We start from the raw sequence: 22,238 nt of genomic DNA on the forward strand, positions 1-22,238 counted from the left end.
TGAAAAAGGTTGAAAGCCCATGAGGACCAAAATTTGGATCCTATTCTGACTTTGAAACAAATCCCTTTCCTTAACCCCAATCCTATCAGGCATAAAAATGATCCTCAATCCTGGATCCCCAACAAAGACAGATTTCTCAATAAGGAGTCAAATCCTTGACATTTTTAAATTACTTTTTAAAAAAAATAAATTACTTAAAATGAGGGATTTTTTTTAAATATAATCGTCCTAATTAGCCATGAGGATTCCCAAACAGATCGTTAAGATCATTGCTTGGATTGGGCGCAAGTCAACCCTAGAACAATTTACGATGTGGATCTCCTTAGTCCTTACGAGACGGGTCTGACCCGGCCGTTATTAAATTTCCATGTATCTCCGATGTCATACATATCTGATATCCCACTTCCCAATTTAAATTGCGTTTTATAGGTAAGGGACAGTGGATCCGAACGTCGAAGCTGTCAATTCAATGAATCGACAGTCTGACTCAGAATCCTTGCCGCTAACTCGGTATATCACGAACTCATGTATCTGAATCCAACGGTTCACGTGTTATGAGAAAACAGAATGAATGTATGTTTGTGTACAACATCATTTCTCCCTACCGTCTCCTTTTGACTTTTTCCTCTTCAAATATCGCTGCTACACTTTTATCAGTAGGATCAGAATCTTTGCCTTGTTTTTCATAGATAGAGACCCAAAAGGAAAGCTCTGCTGTCTTCCCACGTGTCATATGGACCCCACTATCATTCTTCAGGCAACCTTCCTTGATTGTCGGAAAACCAGAATCCAACCTAACCCTCCCTGAACCTACCCTCCTCGTAGGGGACAGTCACAGCTGTCTTTCCTAGATATGAGACGTTAGATTAGAATCTTTCATTTTGTGATTTGGTGGAATTGACCGAGAACCCAAGAATGGGAATATAAAAGATTCTAGTTCAATGGGTTACTCTCAACGTGGCTATAGAATATTGTTTATCAAATCTTTAGACAAAAAGATTCCAATCCGACGGCACTGTGTTAGCCCGTTGACTCCAAGAAGAAGACCTAACCTGAAAAACTAACAGGAACCCAAAGAAACCCAACTGGCAACTGCGCGCGTGCTCTTTGTAGTTCGCAATTTCTTCTCTCACTGTTTTCTTCGCCCTCCAACCACCGAAGTAACAACACCTCCAAACGCAGTCTCTCTCTCTCTTTCTCTCTCTCTCAAACTCTGTTTGGGCGAGTGAGAATAACAGCGATACCACCAATCGAACGTGACGGCCATGGCGATCTCCGCCACGCTCAATCCGGCACGCTCTGTTGGTTTCCCCAAGCTCAATCACCACCGTTCATCCTATGGTTCTCCTTTCACTACCCCCCGCATCGCTGCCACTGCCACCAACGCAGCCGTCTCCGGCTTCCCTTTGACGTGGCAGGTGAAGCAGAGTCGGAAGCCTATGGTTTTAGTTTTCTCGGGCGGTAACGGTGGCAATGGTGGAAATGGCGGGAACTACAGTGGTGGTGGCGGAGGAGGTGGTGGTCATGGTGAAGGAGGAGATTCCGGCGACAAGAACAAGACGGAGGCGATTTTGGCGCTAGCAGAGATTGGGAGGTCTTTGGATAGTATTCCGTCGGATCTGGCTTCGGCGATTGAGGCTGGAAGGATTCCTGGAGAGATCGTTTTTCGCTACTTTGATCTGGAGAAGTCACCGGTATTTCGGTGGTTGCTTCATTTTGGGGGGTTTAAGGAACGGTTGTTGGCTGATGATCTTTTCTTGGCTAAGGTCACCATGGAGTGCGGCGTTGGCATTTTCACTAAGGTTGGTGTTCTTCTTCTGCTAGATTCCTTATTTCTATGTTTTTTTTTTTAATAAACTGGTTGGCTGATAATAAATGCTTACCATATGGGTTCCTTCAAATAATCTTGTGAACCAGTAATGCGTCTAATGTAGTGGCTGTTTTATGGGTCGTCCTGTATGAATGGTAATTTCTTAATTTGGAAGTGGATTTCTGAAGCTTCTTTCTTCTTCTTGGTTTTGAAAGTTTAGCTTTTCAATGAAAGTACTATTTTGAGCTTCTAACTGGTTCATTCTTATAAGGGGGATGCTTGTGCTGACAGAAGTCTTGGAATCAAATTGTAAAGGGGAAAATCAGATTAGGCTGAGCTTGTTTTCATGCAAAAATGGATTAAACTAAGGTTTCGGCTTTAGAAGAGGCATAGAAGTAATTGCAATTTTTACAAATTGAGAACTTTTCAGCCTATTTTAAATTAACAAATGGAGCCTTAAGGAACTGGAAAATTGAGTTGCTTGTTGAATCTGATAATAAATGGAATAATGTAATGAAACTGGTGGTGGGGTCAAATGTTCTATGCTTTGGGGTACTAGTATTTGATTACCAAGAATGTATGTGGGGTATCCTTGAATTTTCTGAAATATTTTTCATTTATGGACAGTTCTTTAACTTCAATTGCACCCGGGTACCAATAAGAGTAGGTTCTTTGTTTTAGGAAATATAATTGCAATGCGTGAAATATGTCAGGCTTATGTACTTGGTTGCATTTGGTTTTCTATTATTTTCTGTGGTCAAGATTATCGACTGTTGTTTGTGGAATCCCAATGAAGGATTTCTATTTATACCATGAAGATGTTCTTGTCCTGACTGCAACTTGGATACTATTACAGGAGGAGAATGAAACTTGCAACCATCTTAAGCTGATACCAGAAAAATAGCCTTTTTTTAATAAAGTGGCAAATATATGATGCTTGTATATCCATTTTCTCACTTATAATAGGTTTAGGTTTTCAGTAAGTGGGAATTGAAGCAACTATTGCCATATTATTGATGATTTTGCTATCCTGTATATATGTTCTTATGTAGGTTTCAAAAAAAGTTCTTATGTATTGATAAATCTTCATTGCTGAAATAGGCAATGGAAAGAATGTTTTATAATTTAATTTGGTCAACAGGCTTCTGAAAAAAAGGTCCACTTGCTAGGTAGAATTTTGAGTATAGTGTTGAACATGCTTTGTTGTTATAATGTTTCATCAGTCTTAACTTCTTCCAAAGTTGACCTGTGAAACTGATGCCTCCTATTCATAAGTATTCTCAATAGTGTTTATTGAACAACTTATTTTTTTTTCCTTGTCACTATTTGTTTATTGGTCTAAAATTAAGTTTAAAATATGTAATTTTAACTGATGAGAATGAAAATTTCCGGTGAATGAGCTTAGCCTTGTGTTGTTGCTTGACTGTCATTTCTTTTGGATGCTTCGTTGCTTAATTGTGAAGTTATTTTGGACTAAATTATGTCTTGAAGACACCTAATCATTTTCTTTTCAACTTAGATTTTATGTTTATTGGTTTTCAAGCATGGACTTTTGCTCGCTGACTGATATGCTCCAGTGTTTTGGTAATAAAATAAAAATTATTAATAGACAAAAAAGAAAGGATACAAGGAAGCCTGGAAGGTGAAAAAGAAAAAAAAAACAAAACAAAACAAAAGTCCAAATCCACCAACTCATCACAAACAAACTGAGAAAAGGAAAAAAAAAAACAACTCACCACCCAAGACTGGCTCAAAGCAAGAGAGATACCTCCAAACCAGAATTTGAAAATGCACCTATAACCCTAGTCCTTAAAAAGAGCCAATGAGTCAAAGAAGCCATCAAAACCTAAAAAACCAGACCAAGAACTCTCTTCTTCCGTAGAATCCTCCAAGGTTTCAATAGCCTCTTGTGTGGTCCAATCCCACAAAGACTCCTTTTCAATCTAGCAAAACGTCTTGGTGCTTACTCTTCTTTCTAAATCTTCTAACTGCAAGAGAGTTCTCCCTAACCTTCACATAGATAGCTATCCAATTCCATATAGTTGGGAGAAGTTTTAGATGATGATGATGAATTTCATAAGGATTAGTATATTTATAGTCTTATGGGCCATTACTGGTGTAGGTTAGGACCATATCCAGTCTACCCCTCCCAAGACCCCTGATAGCTGGGTGCTGGGACCAACATTGGATATGGCCTTTATCACTTGTTAAGCTTAGCTTTATGTACCTTTTATGAGGTTGACTGTGCCATAGTTATTTTTCTCTAAAATGTAAGCCTATTAATGCATTTTATTAATTAGTTTTCTGTTATCGTTTTGTGTTCTTTGTTTGACTTCTTTTTTTACTGGTATTTTATTCTTAAAGTTCCTCCAATTATAAAATCATAATCTGTTTGAGTTATGACTCCAGACTGCTGCAGAGTATGACCGACGTAGAGAGAATTTTAAGAAGGAGTTGGATTTTGTCTTAGCTGATGTGGTATGCCCTTTTCTTAACAGTAAAATGAATTCTTAATTTAAAATTTGTTTGGTTATGTTTATGCTGGACTTTGTTGGACACTTGAAAAGTTCTTACAGGAATATTATTATGCTTGTATAGCAGAGGACATATATAAGTTTATTAAATTAATTTAGAGGGGTAGGTCCTGTATTAGAAGAATGTCTATTACAATAACCCGACTTCCACAAGGAAGTGTGTGAAATAGGTTAGTTTTCTTGGATGACAATTTACTTGTCTGCTTTCATTGGTAGAATAGATAATTGATTGTATTATATGCCTGTGTTTTCTTCTTTTTTTTTTTTTTGAGAAAAAGTTAACCAGATTTCATTAGAAAAAACCGGAAGTACATGAGCAGATGTACTACACAGAGGAAAGAGAACTCAAACAGCAGAAAAGAAAAATTACAAGGGGGGAAGCCTGTTTTTTCAGTTCTCTATTTATTCCCTTACATCAATAGGTCTTTCACATTTGTACCCTTAATACAAAAATCTACTTCTATAGTTATTACCTCATTAAATATTACCAATGTTTCAGATTCTGGTTATTTTGGTCATTTGCAGTTTAAAACGTCAAAATATGATTGTCTTTTTGTTTATATAAAAAAATGTGGATCACTTGTATGTAAGAGTGTCAATCAGACAAGTGTGCTCTCATTGAGTAAGCCATGGGGGTCCTACCATGTTTCTCATTCATTTGAGTGAAGATAGAAAAGATTCAAAATATTTTTGATGCCTGACTTTCTTTTCTTTTTTTTTTCAAGCTAATGAGTAATAAACACTGTAAAGTGACCATAGCTTACTTATGATATGGTTATCTATGTGTAATGGAATTTGGGAATATAAGAATATGTAGGTAGATTTTTGGGTATGTATTTGGGATTCTATAAAGGGCTGATTTGGTTTTAAGGAATTGAAATTTGGTGACTGAAGTGTAGGGGTGGATTATATGGAACCTTGGGGTGGGAAATTGGGGATGAAGGAAAAAAAGAAAAAATTGGCAAAGAAGAGGAAGATGTATACATCGCCTTACCATTAATTGGAAATCTCAATATATTGATTAGAACATGACTTTATTCATCAATTTAACTCTGAAGAACCAAGAAAGTACATAAAGAAGGTTTAATTAAAATAAATTTTGTGAAAACCCCAATCCTGTCTCTAGTAAAGTGGCTATAGCTTCTGAAAATTGCAAATCACATGGAATATGCGAGATCTTAGTTTTGTTAATTGGTTATGGAATAACAATTTTAATGATACCAAACATCACAATGATGAGACAAAATTTGACCCCCTAACTGCAGAAACAAAAAATTATGGAACATTGGAACTGTAATTGGGAAAAGGAGTTGACAAACAGAGTGTACATGGTGCAACCTTGCTGGCATGATTAACCTAATGACTCGGAGGTATAAATACAGAATCTGAAAAAATAATGGGGAATAAATACAAATAGTCCAAAACATACCGATTTCTATGCATACAAAAAGCCCTTATCTTGATAATTGTTCTGGTTTTGTTCATTAGTTGAAATGATATTTTTTGAACTGATTTATTTGTTAATATTATTGATAAAAAACTGGTTTATTTATCTAGCTAATGCAATTTTTTTCTTAGTTTATGGCCATAATTGCAGATTTTATGCTTGTCTGGCTTCCTGCTCCCACAGTTTCTCTTCGGCCACCTCTTGCAGTCAGTGCTGGATCTATTGCTAAGTTCTTCCACAGCTGTCCTGATAATGCCTTTCAGGTTACTGTTTATTTATGCAGATATCATTGAATTAGTTTTTTTTTTATTTTTTTTTATTTTTATTTTTATTTTTTTTGGGGGAGGGGGGGAGTAAGTCATTGAATTAGTAGCTGTTTCTTATACAGTTACTTGATATTGGAATCATGTCTGCAGGTTGCATTGGCTGGAACATCCTATTCATTTTTACAGAGAATAGGAGCCATAGTGGTATTGTTGATATATGCTTTATTGATTTATTTTTGAAAAATGTATTTATTGAATTAAATCACAGATATTTAAAATATCATTTCCAAATGCATCGTCTTAACTTGTGGTATTGGATCTTTTGTGCAGCGTAATGGAGCCAAGCTTTTTGCAGTTGGAACCGGCGCATCTCTGGTATATCAGTTTTCTTAGGAGACCCTTTGATTTAGATTAAACCTTTTATGTGGTTTTAACCTCTGGAAACTTATATATTCTTCTGTGAGGCTTTTATCCTTTGTCCTATTAATTTTTTTCATTGTTGACTTTTCATAATGTTTTTAAGATTTGAAGCATATTAGCTTGTAAAAACGGAAACATAAGGATCAGTTTGGAATGAGTACAAATACAAATATGTAGGATACAAAACTTAGTATTTTGTATTTATTTAGTTATTTACACTGTACATATTTATATTTATATTGTTTCCGAATTGAGACTAAAGAATGCGGAGAAGGAAAATAGGCTAGGAATATAAATTTTGTTTTAGCTTTTGTATTTTTTACTGGTATTTGATCAGGATTTTTTTTTTATCAGCATTGATCGGGAAATTGTATTAGAGAAGAAAAGTGAAGTATGAAACAAAAAGAAAGGATGAGGGCATATCAGACCTTCTTGAATTCAATTTGCAGATGACACAATTCTATTTTGTGAAGGAGGGGACATCAATAGGATTAGAAACCTAAAGCTCACCATACAACTCTTCGAGCAAATGTCAAAACCCTAGAGTAAATTTTGAGAAGAGTTTTATAATTGGAGTCAATATGGGCGAGGGGAAGGTTTGTGAATGTAGAAACATTCTGGGGTGTGTAGTTTCCAATTGGCCCTTAAACTACCTTGGTTTACCATTGGGAGATAATCCTCAGAAAGGTGAATTTTGGGCCCCTATTGTGGAGAGGTTCGAAAAAAGACTTGCCAACTGGAAGAAGAATTATTTATCTCTCAGTGGGAGGATCACTTTGATAAGGTCTACTCTTGCCAACCTTCCTGTCTATTTCCTTTCAGTTTTTAAGATTCCGGCTAAGGTGGCTAGTAGGCTGGAAAAACTAATGAGATACTTTCTTTTGGAGCCGGGAGCGGAGAAGAAGGACCATAGGGTCAGATGGGATGTGGTATGTAGATGCAAGAAGGATGGGGGTTTGGGAATTGGGAATATAAGGGTTAGGAACTTAACACTGTTGGGGAAATGGCTGTGGAGATTCTCATTGGAGAAAGAAAGACTGTTGGTTAAGATAGTGGAAAGTATACATGGGCTGGCAGGCAATGGATGGGACTCCGGGATCTTAGCAAGGACTACAAGAGCTTCTCCTTGGAAAGCTATTCAAGCCATCTTGCCCTTGTCCTATCCTTGGGTCAGGTATGAATTACACTCAAGTAACCTCATTAAATTCTGGGAATATGTATGGGTTGGGAACTCCTCTTTGAAAGATCAATTTCCAAGCCTCTTTGCTATCTTTACCCTTAAAAATGAACCGATTTCCTCCTTTCTCGTTCCTTCTAATTACACTCAAGTAACCTCATTAAATTCTGGGAATATGTATGGGTTGGGAACTCCTCTTTGAAAGATCAATTTCCAAGCCTCTTTGCTATCTTTACCCTTAAAAATGAACCGATTTCCTCCTTTCTCGTTCCTTCTAATTTTCCTTCTGGGTTCGGTTGGAATTTGAACTTGAGAAGAGATGCCAGGGACACAGAGTTAACCTGCATTTCAACCTTATTATCCATTCTGGAAGGGATCTTCATTGAGCCATCGAAGTCAGATAGTAGAATATGGACACTCACTCCCCAGGCTCCCATTCCTGTGCCTCTTTCTTCAAGGCCCTTCTATCCCCTTCTCCTGTTGGAATGTCGTTTCCTGTTAAAGAAGTATGGTGTCAACCTATTCCTCCAAAGGTTGGGTGCTTCTGTTGGGAAGCCTTTCTGGAAAGAGTTAATACAGGGGATCTACTTCAAAGAAAAGACCCAATAGTTGCTTGTTTCCTCACTGGTGTGTTCTTTGTAAATTTGATGGTGAGTCTGGATATCACTTATTAATTTCTTGCTAGTTTGGTTGCAGGTGGACTCCCCCTTTGGATGTGCAAAGCTTATTTACTTCCATGCCTAATGGGTTAACCGAAAGGGCCAAAATCATGTGGAGATGTGGTAGGGCTGCAGTGTGTTGGACTGTTTGGGAGGAGAGAAATTTAAGGGTATTTTCTGCTGAGGAGAGAAGCCTGGAAGTAATTCTGGAAACTATCCACATTAGGGTGATTCACTGGTTAAAAACTTTGGAGCTGTTTGCAGTGTTCTCAGTTGATGAGATGGCCAGAAAGTGGAAGGAGATTGTGAAGTTAGGCTCAATCAGGAAGACCTCAAATTCCTGTTGGACACCTCCACCTCAGGGATTTACCAAACTGAATTTTGATGGCAGCAGCATGGGTAATCCAGGGCCCTCCGGAGTTGGGGGAGTAATAAGGGATGAAAATGGGAACCTGCTAGCTATGTATTCTGGTCCAATTAGGGTGGGTGATTCTCTGAGGGCTGAGATCCTAGGAGCTCTTGAAGGGATTCAAAAGGCCAAGGAAATGAACTGTAAAAAACTGATTATAGAAGGTGATTCTGAAATGTAGTAAATTGGCTAAAAGAGGACAGTTCTACACTCTGGAAATACAGCAACGAAAAGAGGAAATTCAAATGGCTCACCAAGGATATTGAAATCCATTGTACATGGATAGTGAGAAGTGCTAATGAACTGGCAGATGGTCTAGCTAGGCAAGGGGTGAACAGAAACTCAATTTTTTGGGCTGTTTTGTAATTGTTTCATGAATTCGGGTTTATAGGGTATCTGGAGGTTAAGATTTTTTAGCTCCTTACCTTGTAATTTAGCTTTTTCTTATTAATAAAATTCACTGTTACTGAAGAAAAAAAAGGGGGGGGGGTCTGTTGCTTTTAATATATTCTAAGGTATTTTTGATGTGTGTGTTTGTGTTGTTGAGGCTTCATCCAATTACTATTCTACCTACATTAGATTCTCAAGTTAACTTCTTTGGACATGATCAGGATTTTATTCATTGGGAAAGTATATTGTTTCTAAAGTGAGTGATTAATGCTTCTCTATTACACATGGCTGTAACTTTCTGTGCATTTCTGATATTTGAGATTGATACAATTCCCTTAATCTTATCTATAATTATTTTGTTCTTTAAAGCACTTAGACTTACAAAGTTCAACCCTTTTTATTTATCTTTCCCAATCTTAGATCATTTTGACATCATAAAAAGGTATTTAAGGCTCGAATTGTGTAAATGCAAGTACATGATGAAAGTTGAATATTTTTCTTCCAGGTTGGTACAGGTGTAACCAATGCCTTGATAAATGCAAGAAAGACTGTTGACAAGTCTTTTGCTGGTGAAGCTGAGGATGTCCCTTTATTATCAACCAGTGTTGCCTATGGTGTTTATATGGCCGTTTCTAGCAACCTTAGGTATGAAGAATGCCATTGTGTTTGCTTTGTTTTATCTATGCTATGTCATCTTGCAATCCTTATTTTCAGTTTCCCTTCATCTGTAGTTAGAGCTTTTGCCAATCATTTATCATTCTATGTGGCCTTGTTCTAGAAACCTCGTATTCTTGCTGTAAGGGTAGCAATTTCATCCAGGATCACAATGTGATATGATTCACATATAAGATTGGGTAAAAAGGAACATTAATTGGTGGATTTTTTCAGTGTATTATTAGAAATGATTGTAAACTTGTAAGGGGATATATTTCCTGCCTTGAAGACTGTCCATGTACACCCAGAGAGGCATAGGCAAATATATAATTTAGCTGCACCTGGATGTGGATATGCATCGGGTACAGATTATGATCTAACACAATTGGACTTGATTCCAAAGCTAATGGTCCTAGGACATAGCTATGACAGACTCCTAGCTGAAGGTGGCTGGTTTAAAGCCTGCCAGAAGCAGGCACTATATGTATGGGTACATATTCATCACGTGACATAAGAATGGTCTGGGTTCCAGGAAATACTCGGTTATAATGGATTTGTGGTTGATTCCTTTGTAGTTGTAGTTTATAGAGCTGATTATCATTTTTTGTTCAACAGGTACCAAGTACTGGCTGGTGTTATTGAACAACGGATTTTGGAACCCTTGTTACACCACCACAAGCTTTTACTGAGTGCAATCTGCTTTGCGGTCCGGACAGGCAACACATACTTGGGGTCTTTGATGTAAGAAAATCTTCTGAAATTTCATCACAACCGATTTGAGACTCTCTTTTTGCAGTTTATCACTAACAGAGATGCTTTGTTTGAACAGGTGGGTGGACTATGCCCGTTGGGTAGGAATTCAAAAAGTCCGCGAGTAAAACACAGACCAGAGGATTGCATTGTTTGCGTTATTTCTCTTAGATTTTCTCTCTTTTTCCTTTTCAAGTGGACACCAATTTTTGCTGAAATTTCATGAGATCAAGGGAATGGTTGATCTTTCGTGTGTCTGGCTTTGAGCATATTTTTTGTTGCATAAATTAGCTGTTTCTTGTAGTATTAGCATCCATAAAAGGTCATGCCTGTGTTGTGAAAGTGGGGGGAGCTTGTGTTACGGCCTTCACATTTTGACTACCGAAAAACAAATATTTTTCATTTTGATAGTTGGTTCTAATTATTTCTATTGACCCACCCCCCCCCCAAAAAAAAAAAAAAGGTATATATATATATTTCAGTTGTTTCCCGTTACCTCCAAAGATACGCTAGCATCTACCTGGCGTGCAAATGCAATTATGCTGACATTTTTTGGTCGTGAATGAAACTAGACAGCTGAAGAATTATCTGCACTGCCAAGTATCAGACATAAGAAAAGAGATGGAAAGTCAATGTGGGTACAGAACCACACTTTCAATCCATATATCATTCATTTCTTTTAAGAAGAGTAAGAATTAGCAAAAACTAAAACCAGCCAAGGAGTTTGATAGGACAATCTTTTGGGTATCCATATTAGACTTTTCCTTCTTGCTTCTACTGATCCACATCCACTCTCTCTTCTCAACTTCTTGAAGACGAATTGGACAATCGCACAACTCACTTCTCACTTTTCCAATGAGGGTTTCTTATTTCCGTTGATGGTAATGGGCTAATGGGCATTGGCACAATTATTGAAAATATATTGGTAATGAAAATTTATAATAATTACAAAAATACAATAAGTACTAAAAATATATTAACTTAGTCAATAAATAGTTTAATCTCTAATAAATATTAATTAATCAATGAGTTATAACAAAAATACAATAAGTACAATAAATTAAATTAAAAAATTCAATAATAGTAGTTTAATCTCCAATAACTATTGAAATTTTTTTGTTAAATAAGAAAACAAAACATTTATACATAATCATTGAAAATACATCTATCACAAAAAAACAATAAATAATTACTAAATTACAATGAATATTAATTTTAATATATATAATTATATAATAAATACAGATTAAGAGTTTAAAACTATTATTAGTAAATTTTATTTTTTTGAAAGCTATTTTCTCGAATTATTATTTGATACAATAGAACTTAGTTATTTAGAATATTGTGTAAAAATATTAAATTATTATTAATTACAATATTATGTTATAATTATTTTTCTACTTTTTAGAACTTTTTTTAAATTTATTACATAATTTCTTTATTTTAACAATTTAAAATCTAGTTATGCTAAATATTTTGTTATTTAAAATATTTAGTTATTAAATAAAAAAATTTGTAAAATATTTAAAATTTAAAATATTAATTATTTATAGAATTTAGTTATCCATAAAATCATTATTTATACTATTATTACATAATTTCATTATTAATTTTGTATTAATATTTTAGATTTTAAATATAATTTCTAATATGAAAAAGTGAGAAATTTTCCATATTTCTTAGTTTAAAATGTTTTATTTCATAAATCTAATTTTTAAATTTAATTTTTAATAATTGCACTGGAATTTTTAAAATTAAATTTAATTTTTAAGTTTAAATCTTTTGAATCGACTGACTTTTTGTGAAAGCCAACCCAAACCGATACAACTTGAGTGGATCGATTTTCACAAAAGGGTTAGTCGGTTTCATCTAACCAACTCCCCAACTTGACCAGGTCAATTTTGTTGGCCAAATAGCTCACGGCTGGACTGAACCAACTCATGAACACTCATATTTTTAGCTAAAATAATAGTCTTATCTTTGATAAATAATAATAGTTTAATCTCCAATTATTATTGAAAATTTAACCGAAAATACACAATTATTGAAAATATATTGGTAATGAAAAATTACAAAAATTACAAAAATAAATAAGTACTAAAAATATATTAACTTAGCTAATAAATAGTTTAATCTCTAATAACTATTAATTAATCAATAAGTTATAACAAAAATATAATAAATACAATAAGTACAAAAAATTAAATTTAAAAAATTCAATAATAGTAGTTTAATCTCCAATTATTATTGATTTTTTTTGTTAAATAACAAAACAAAATAAATTTTACCAAATCATTGAAAATACATCTATAACGAAAACAATAAATAATTACTGAAATATAATAAATATTAATTTTAATATATATAATTATATAATAAATACAAATTAAGAGTTTAAAATTATCAGTAATAAATATTAAGTTTTTTGAAAGTTATTTTGTTGAATTATTACTTGATATAAGTGAAATTAGTTATTTACAATATTATGTTATAATTAATTTTCTACTTTTTAGAATTTTTAAATTTATTACATAATTCCGTCATTTTAACTATTTAAAATCTAGTAATGATAAATATTTAAATAATCTATAAACTATTTAAATTTTTTTGTTATTTGAATTTTATTTATTTAAGGATATTACATATTATTAAATAATTAAAAACATTTAAATTGATAATCCAGAAAAACATAATTTAAATTGTTAGTACATAATTTCATGATATATTTTGTAAAAATATAAAATTATTTTGTGTTTTTAATAAATATTTTAAAGATATTATATAATTTTGCTAGAATATTTAAATAATTCTTAACTTTTTTAATCTAAACTTTTGATGAGGGCGGATTTGGCCCTCCAATGATATTGTGACACATGGCACCTCAGAACAACTAGGTGACACCCGAAACCACTTTGGCAACAACTTGCCTTACCAAGTTGATGGTGTCCCACCTTGCGGCCTAGCACAAGCACGGCCTAGCACGGGTGCGACTTGGCAACCTGGCCCTAGCGCGACGTAGAAGCCTGGCACAAGCACGAGTTGGTAGCTTGGCACAAGCACGAACTGGCAGCCTGGCACTGGCGCGGCCTGGCCCTGGCGCGAGCTGGCAACCTGGCACAGGCGTGACCTAGCGGCCTGGCCTAGGCGTGACCTGGCAACCTGGCACAGGCGCCGACCTAGCGACCTGCGAGACGTGCTCACCGACAAATTCGATATGCATATCCTAACACTCCCACGATCCTTGGAAGTTACCCCACATGCCGAACGATCTGGAGGGTGGTCAACGTGCATGGTGGTTACCTCTAGGAATCTCAAACCACTTAGACGACCTTGCAGAAATCTCAGATATTGTGCGTGAAGCCCACGCCAAGCAATGACTATATAAAGGCACCAACCACAGAGGCAAGTAAGCAAGTAAAAAAATTCTAGCTCTCATACTTTATGATTTTTAGCTCGTAATCTACTATGAGAGTACTGACTTAAGCATCGGAGCGACCTCGCCGGGTTAGCCACCCTGGGTCCTCTGACATTTGGTTCCTTGTAGGTCTCTAAAGAGCAACGAAGCTCATCAATCCAGCTTGTCGCCAAGCAACTTGGCACCTAGTTAGCTCGACACCTCCTAGGTAGCTCGGCTCCTCATAGGCAGCTCGCCACCAAGCATCTTGGCACTAGGCAGCTCACCACCAGGCAACTCGGCACTAGGCAGCTCGCCACTAATCACCTCGCCCCTAGGCAGCTTGCCACCAAGTAGCTCCACTTCCACTTGAGTCATCGGCCACTTGGAAGCAGACCAAATGACAAGGAACTTAGCACAAAAAACCGATCCATCAATTGGCGCCATCTGTGGGAAACAATACAAAAAGCTAAGTTCTCATCCTCTAAAAGGCAAAGTCCTCACTTTTTAGAACTCAAAGATTGTAGGAAGTTGATGGCCAATAGACTAAGCAGCTCTACCAACTTTATTTCAACTCAGATAAAACCTCATCAGTCCTCTTCGCGAGGTACCCTCTATAAAGATGAGCTCTACGTGGCTTCCGCGGGAGTAGGCGGCCAACAGGCTGCATAGACACCCTTGTCGGTCGAGCGTTCCAAAGCACTCATGCGAGATGGTGAGTGGGTAACCGACGTCACTAACGAGGCTGATGCAACATAGTCGTAGCTCTAAGGTGTCGACCTGGCGACCTAGACGCGACCTGGCATAGGCACGAGCTGGCAGCCTGGCCTTGACGCGACCTGGTAGCTTGGCGCAGGCGCGACCTGGCGGTCTGGCCCTGGTGTGAACTGGGGATTTGAAAAAAGACTTCCTCACCATATAAGACCCAGTCGCCTCTTCGGCATGGGCAAAATCAAAGATCAAGGAGAGTAAACTACGAGTCGCTCCCAGAGCCTAAGGGCTAAATTACCACATAGGACCCAGTCGCCTCTTCGGCATGGGCAAGATCAAGGAGAGTGGACTATGAGTTGCTCCTAGAGCCTAAGGGCCAAAATACCGAACTAGCGAAGACCTCCTCGTCGTATAAGACCCAGTTGCCTTTTTAGCATGGGAAAAATCAAGGAGCGGACTGTGAGTCGCTCCTAGAGCCTAAGGAATTGAATCGACACTTACGAGCTCATCAAATTATTCATTCCGGGACAAAAGGATAAATCTACTCCCTTTGCCTAGTTACTTTCGGCTCGGGAGTGAGGGGGCAAATGATGAGGGCAGATTTGGCCCTCCAATGATATTGTGACACATGGCACCTCAGAACAACTAGGTGACACCTGAAACCACTTTGGCAACAACTTGCCTTAGCCAAGTTGATGGTGTCCCACCCGGCGGCCTGGCACAGGTGAGACCTGGCGGCCTGGCCCTAGCGGGAGTTGGCAGCCTGGCACTGGCGCGACCTGGCGGCCTGGCACAGACGCCAATTGATGTATCGATTTTTGGTGATGTATCAATTTTTTGGCTAAGTACCTTGTCATTTGGTCTACTTCCAAGTGGTCGATGACTCAGGCCAAAGTGGAGTTGCCTAGTGGCGAGCTGCCTGGTGGTGAGCTGCCTAGTGCCGAGCTGCCTAGTGGTGAGCTGCCTAGTGCCGAGCTGAGGTGCCGAGCTGCCTATGAGGTGCAGAGCTGCTTGGTGACGAGCTGGATTGATGAACTTCGTTGCTCTTTAGAGACCTGCAAGGAACCAAATGTCAGAGGACCCGGGGTGGCTAACCCGGTGAGGTCGCTCCGATACTTAAGTCAGTACTCTCATAGTAGAATGCGTGCTAGGCCGCGCCTGTGCCAGACCGCCAGGTGGGACACCATCAACTTGGCTAAGGCAAGTTGTTGCCAAAGTGGTTTCGGTTGTCACCTAGTTGTTTTGAGGTGCCATGTGTCACAATATCATTGGAGGGACAAATCCGCCCTCATCAACTTTATTTAGATAGATATAGATAAAAAGTAGGGGAGAGGATAAATAGGAATTAGAGATAATTTAGGAGATAAACTCTACTAAATTAGAGATAATTTTGGAGAAAGTTGGGGGTAGTTTAGGAGAAATTTTAGGAGAAGAGATTATTTAGGTTCTTAGAAAGTGCATCTCATTGGTTGTTTCAAAAATGACATGGAATAAAAAATAATACAAAAAGGAAAAAAATTCTTGACCACTTTGTTTTAATATATATATATATATATATATATATATATATATATGAAGAAATAATTCTAGTCTGCCTTGGACCAGACTTTGGGCCTAAAACTGAGTTTGATATTAAAAAGCAGAAACTCGACCTATGATCAATGGCCCAATCCAGTTATTTTGTATTTACAGTGTTTGAGCCTAGCTTTATGACAAAGTAGTAATTAGGGTTGTCAATTGGACTGGATTTGGTCTAATTCGATCCAGTCCAATGCAAGTCCGTTACAAATGGACCAGGTCCAATCCAATCCAATGAACACTTTGGATAATTTTGGATCAATCCAATTCAATGTCTGGACCATCCAATCTGTCCAAATTTGTTTTAATTTAGATTAATTCTAATCCTATCCTGGTCCATTGACACCTATATTCCTATCTTCTATCAATGGATCAGATATTAGCTCAATCCAACCCAATCCAATATAAATTCATTACGGATGGAATAGGTCCAGTCCAATCCGATAAATATTTTGGATCATTAAGTCTGGACTGGTCCAATTCAATTGATTCTGATTTGGATGGGGTCCAATCCAAAACCGGTCCATTGACACCCTTAGTAGTAACTAGTCTCTTGGGCTCACTTCAACCCGGCCCATCTACACCCAGTTTCAACTAGATTGGGCTAATAAATTAGGTTATTTCTTTCTATTACTTTCTTAAATTCTAACATTTCCTAGTCATTTTTTCCCTTAAATATTTTCCCTTGTCTCCGTTCGTTTCAACTAGATTGAGTTAATAAATATGCTTTTTCTTTCTCATTTTACAATGAAATTTATATAAATTAGAAAGGGTAGAAAGGAGCAGAAATAATATCTGACATTATTTCAACCGAAAAACTTTTACACGAAAAATGAATCGAACCACAGGAAATCTGTGTCCAAAAGTTGCGTGTTTATGTCTAGGAGAGAGAGAGAGCTCATTTTTATATAACAATGGTCATAATCTCTACATCCTATTCCCAATATTTGACTCAAAATGTCACCTCCCATGACTAATTTCTACCCAATGACATATCCACATGAAATGCCCATTACTTTGGGAGACAACATCATCCCTCCCACCAACCATGTAACCAGTCTTGACTTCAGAAAAGAGCCGTGCTTGACTGGTTGTCTCCTCAGTCCTCACCAAACATGTATGTAACATATTCTATATAATAGTTCTTGATGATTTGTACTGATCAGACTTTGGGTTGAAAGGAATTTGCCTAAATGGCTTTAAAGTTTAAATAGAAGAAAAGAAAAACTTTCTTTTACTTGGGGCTTGCTTGAGAATGTTGATTTCACTCTAATTGAATAATGTATTGCTTTGTCTCTTAGTGGATAAAGTAATTAAATAATAAAATATTTAAAAAGAAAGCTCATTCACTAAAATAAAAATAAAAAGCTATACATCTTTCTGTTCATCCACTTTATCTCAAAAGTTAGATTGATTACTAAATTGTCAAATATTTTAATATTTAATTATTTTATCCACTAAATAAGTCATTCCATTCAGAATTATCATTATTGATAATGGAAATGGCTAAAAGTAAAAAAGAAAAAGAAGAATTAATATCTAATCCATTACTCATTAGATGAGTCTTCAATGGTTTAACCAGTTGGGTATTGAATCAACAATTTTCATTTTGCTAGCAAGTGGTTTAGACTTTAGAGGCTAAATGACCCCAAAAACCTGATTGGATGATGAATCAATTGGTCCAACTGGGCGATTCAGTGGGTGTTTGGTACCGTACCGTGGCTGTTTTCAGTGATGTATTTTCTACCGAAAACAGCAGTGCAATACCTCACTAGAAACAGCATGCAATGGTTCACCTACATAGGAGAGATGTTAAAAAGGTTACATTGGCATTTGACAATGTTGTTATCATGCCACGTCATCATTGCGAGAAACACTAGCTTTTTGCTTGAAATACCTTTTTAATGTTTCAAGTGGTTATGAGTTACACTGATTTCTAGGTATTTCTGTTTTCGCTCGTTTCTCACTTAAAACATTCTAACAATTAACAAATAGGTTTTTTGGCCGTTGAAGCACAATATCCTATGTGGCACCCATTAAAATTTGAAAACATTACCTTTTTTTTATTAAAAAGAAAAACATTAATTTTATGACAGTAATGGGACCTTGTGACTGGACCATTTGAAACAGATGAAACAGCCCCAAGTAGTGAGTTCTACGGTATAAATATTCAACAATAAGGACCCGTTTGGCATGTCTTTCCGTATGATCTTTGGGCTGTTTATAAGTCGGGAAGATCGAAAATCGGTCTATTTTTATTTAGCATACAAAAGATCTAACTGCCAAAAGATGGAGCGCCGAAAAGATGCGTGAAGCCCATTTTGGGCTGATTTCAGGAAGCTTCAAATGAAGCTTCTCGCATCTTTCACGTTTTAATCTCACACGGAAAGACCCGAAATGATGTACGAAAAGTTACACGTTTGTCAAACGGTCTTTGGGTTGCCCAGATCTTATGTCAGAAGCTCAATACGTCTACTAACTGTCAGAGTTACACAAAATCTTTTCAAAAAGACTTGCCAAATAGACCATAAAATAATAACCATTCCACCTCCGTGACAGAGGTACCATAGAAATTAACTTTTTTTCCCTCGGTTTAATTTGATGGTTGAATCTTTGATGCCGGAAAGGTACTATACCGGAGGACACTTGCTGTCACCGCTTTCGGTGGACAAGAGCCCCACTTTTGCTGGAACACCACCGGGGACGAGGAACAGGAAACGATGGCCAATATCCTGTAGGTGGGCCGTGGGCCGTGGGGCACCCAAACCTTTGGGCTTAAGCGACGCCCTTCTCCATTTTGTCCTCTTTTGTCCGGCTTTGATTGTCAATGGTCCAGAGCCCATACCGGGGCAGCTATAGATTTGATACAAGTAAAACTTTTTTGTACACATTATAAAACTTAGGGTCCCATAGTCGGAATCGGAATCTGAATTGGAATCAAAATTCTTTAAGAATCGAAATGTTCCTACGCCTATATTCAAACAGGAATTAGAATTAGAATAAGTTAGAATGAAATTTCATTTCAAATGAGGGGAGGGAATAGCCATTCTCCTCTAAAATGGGAGAATATCATTCCAGCAAGAATAAAAATAGATTTTTGATTCTATCCAACTAAATACTTAAAATCAAAATGACTCACTCCAATTCCAATTCCAAATTCAAATCCAAATCCAAATCCAAATCCAAATCCAAATCCCTATTCAATTCCCATACACAAATCAAATGTGCCCTTATTATTTTCATTCTATTATGCTAGTGCATGTGGAAGTAAATGCTCAACATGTATCATGTTGAGGGATAGCTGCTGATTACGGCTTAGAAGGGGTTCATGTGACATTCTCTGTGCGGAATAACTTCTTTTACCAAAAAGATTATTCCATACAGATTATCTCATAAATTAATAAAAATTAAATACAAATATCGTATATCATATATGATTAATATTTACTTGCACATTAATTTGTACTTATTACACTAATACTAATGGATGATCCAAATACCATACTATATATGGTTAATGTGGGGATCGGGAAAATTTTATTTTCTTGGGTATCACTTACCTCATGGGTAAATAACTTTCCCACCACAGGGAAAGTTTCCAACATTTGAATGGGATAAAAATATCCCTTTTAATAATGGATTTTTATGGCTAAAAGACTAAAATGGTCATTTTCTTTTTTACTTAAAAAATAAAACATGGATAAATAGACTTACCTAGACTAGTATTTGTGTACGTGCTTTGCACGTGACAAATTTTATAATGATGATAGTATATAATATATTTCTAAATTCTTTTTATATTTTTATGTCTATAAAATTATTCTTATTTGTTACACTTATTATGGTTTATTAATATAGAGATATACCTAGATGTTTTCTATATAATGTATATATTTTTTGTATAATTTTGTGTTTTTATCTTTTTAAAATAAAATTTTATTATTTAATTAAAACTTCACAAGTTAATGCATTTGACCTGAAGTGTTGATTTGATCTACCATCAAATAAGAAAACAATTTCACTTTTTAGTTAATTTTGAATTTTGTATTTTATTTATATCATCAATAAAAAGTTAAAAAAATTATTATTTGTCGTGTCTAACTTTTATATGATTTATATAAAATATTAGATATGTGTCCAAATGTTTTCTATTGAGTTTCTATTTTTTCATATTTTTTATATTTTTATCTTTTTTTTTTATTGTTTAATCATGAAATCAATGATTTACACATACCACCCAAAAGGTTGAATTGTTAACCTACCACCAATAAAACAAATTCATTTTTAGTTTGATTTTAAATTTTATATTTTATTTCTAACATCAATAAAGCAATTATTATTTATCACACTTATTTTTTTAATATGATTAATATAAAAATATTAGATAGGTGCCTAAATGTTATTTACAATTTTTTGTATCAGTACATAATGTTTTTTATTTTTTTTTTATATTTTTCCATTTTATTTAATTATGATATTAAAGATTGACATATTTAACTCAAAAGGTTGAATTGAATTGTTGACTTGCCACCACAAAAATATTTTTTTACTTTTGGATTGCTTTCCATGAATAAGAATAATTATTATTTATCATATTTATTTTTGCTTTAATAAGTGTGTGTGTATACCCAATTTTTCTACATTTGTTATTTGTTTATATTTTGAAAGTTTTTATTTCATTATGACATCATGGATTAGCCCACTTGACTTAGATGACTGAATTGCTTACTCACCAACGATGATGGAAAAATAGTTTCATTTTTGGATAAATTTAAAAAAACATGTATTTATATCGTTAAAAGCATTGCATGTAGATCTAATTGACAAAATTTATATTTTTTATTTTATAAAAATAATATCTTAAATATAGGATTCAATAAAGGAATGAGAGTTAATAACACAACTAAATGAGAGGAAATCTAATGAGAAGAAATTTAGTTCAAATTGCATTTTGTGCCATCACAATTAGAGAGGAATTAAATTAAAAAAATAAGGGTATTTTAATACAAAAGCTCCACACCATTATTCACACTTTTAATAATGGTATAAAAGCATTAAATGAAGATGTAAAATAACAATTTTAACTTATATTGTTTTCCAATTCAAAATTTAGAGATGGGGCATTTGTGGTCCAATAAAAATTTCAAAAGTCAAAGACCACCTACTCAATATAATTTTAGAGATGGGGCATTTTGGGCTCTGTGTAACTATGGTATTAGAGTTTTAATTTGACATAAAGTAAGGTTCATGATCAAAATGATCTCGATCGAATGACCGGAATCAGTTTCAGCTTCAGGTCTTAAGATGAAGGGGTAACTAGTGTTGGATTCGAATTTTTGGGCTCTCCCTACATTTATGGTTTGATGTGAAATGAGGTTCAATATCAAAATAACTGAAACCGAATGATCAAAATCAGTTCCGATTTCGGGTCTTAAGATGAAGGAACAAACGGTGTTGGGTTCGGATGATCTTGGTGTCATTGGATTTGGATTTTTGGGCTCCATGTACCTATGGTTTAGATTTATGATTTGATGTGAAATGAGGTTCAAGATCAAAATGACTTCGATTGGACGATTGGAATTGGTTCTAGCTTCGAGTCTTAGGATGAAGGGGTGAACAGTGTCAGGTTTGGGTGATATTGGTGTCATTGGATTTGGATTTTTGGGATCTATGCACCTATGGTTTTGGATTTCTGATTTAACGTGAAATGAGGTTTAGGATGAAAATGACTCTGATTGGACGATTAGAATCGACTCTGGATTTGGGTCTTAAGGTGAATAGGTAAATGGTGTCAGATTTCAATGATCGAGGTGTTGTTTGATTTGGATTTTTAGGCTCTATGTACCTATGGTGTCAAATTTCTGATTTGACATGAACTGAGGTGTCAGGATCAAAATGAATTCAATTGGACGATTGAAATCGATTTTGGCTTTGTGTCTTAGGATGAAGGGGTAAACGGTGTCAAATTCGTGTGATCTTGGTGTCATTGGATTTTGATTTATGTGATATACATATGCTTTTGGATTTCTAATTTGACAT

The 22,238-nt window shown here is 35.8% G+C and overlaps 1 protein-coding gene across 1 annotated transcript; it reads left to right on the forward strand.

The window, feature by feature from the left end:
- Nucleotides 1–954: 954 nt before the first annotated feature.
- Nucleotides 955–10,937, forward strand: LOC148844899 (protein RETICULATA-RELATED 4, chloroplastic-like). The gene is made up of 8 exons (XM_088954919.1): nt 955–1,802; nt 4,220–4,288; nt 5,923–6,054; nt 6,208–6,261; nt 6,388–6,432; nt 9,618–9,757; nt 10,382–10,507; nt 10,596–10,937. Exons 1-8 carry the CDS (start codon nt 1,266–1,268, stop codon nt 10,642–10,644), a joined length of 1,152 nt encoding a protein of 383 aa, XP_088811045.1. The 5' UTR covers nt 955–1,265; the 3' UTR covers nt 10,645–10,937.
- Nucleotides 10,938–22,238: the final 11,301 nt, after the last annotated feature.

This window comes from Nelumbo lutea, chromosome 7, assembly GCF_056320005.1.
Source record: "Nelumbo lutea isolate HS-2025 chromosome 7, American lotus-T2T, whole genome shotgun sequence".
Classification (NCBI taxonomy): Eukaryota; Viridiplantae; Streptophyta; class Magnoliopsida; order Proteales; family Nelumbonaceae; genus Nelumbo; species Nelumbo lutea.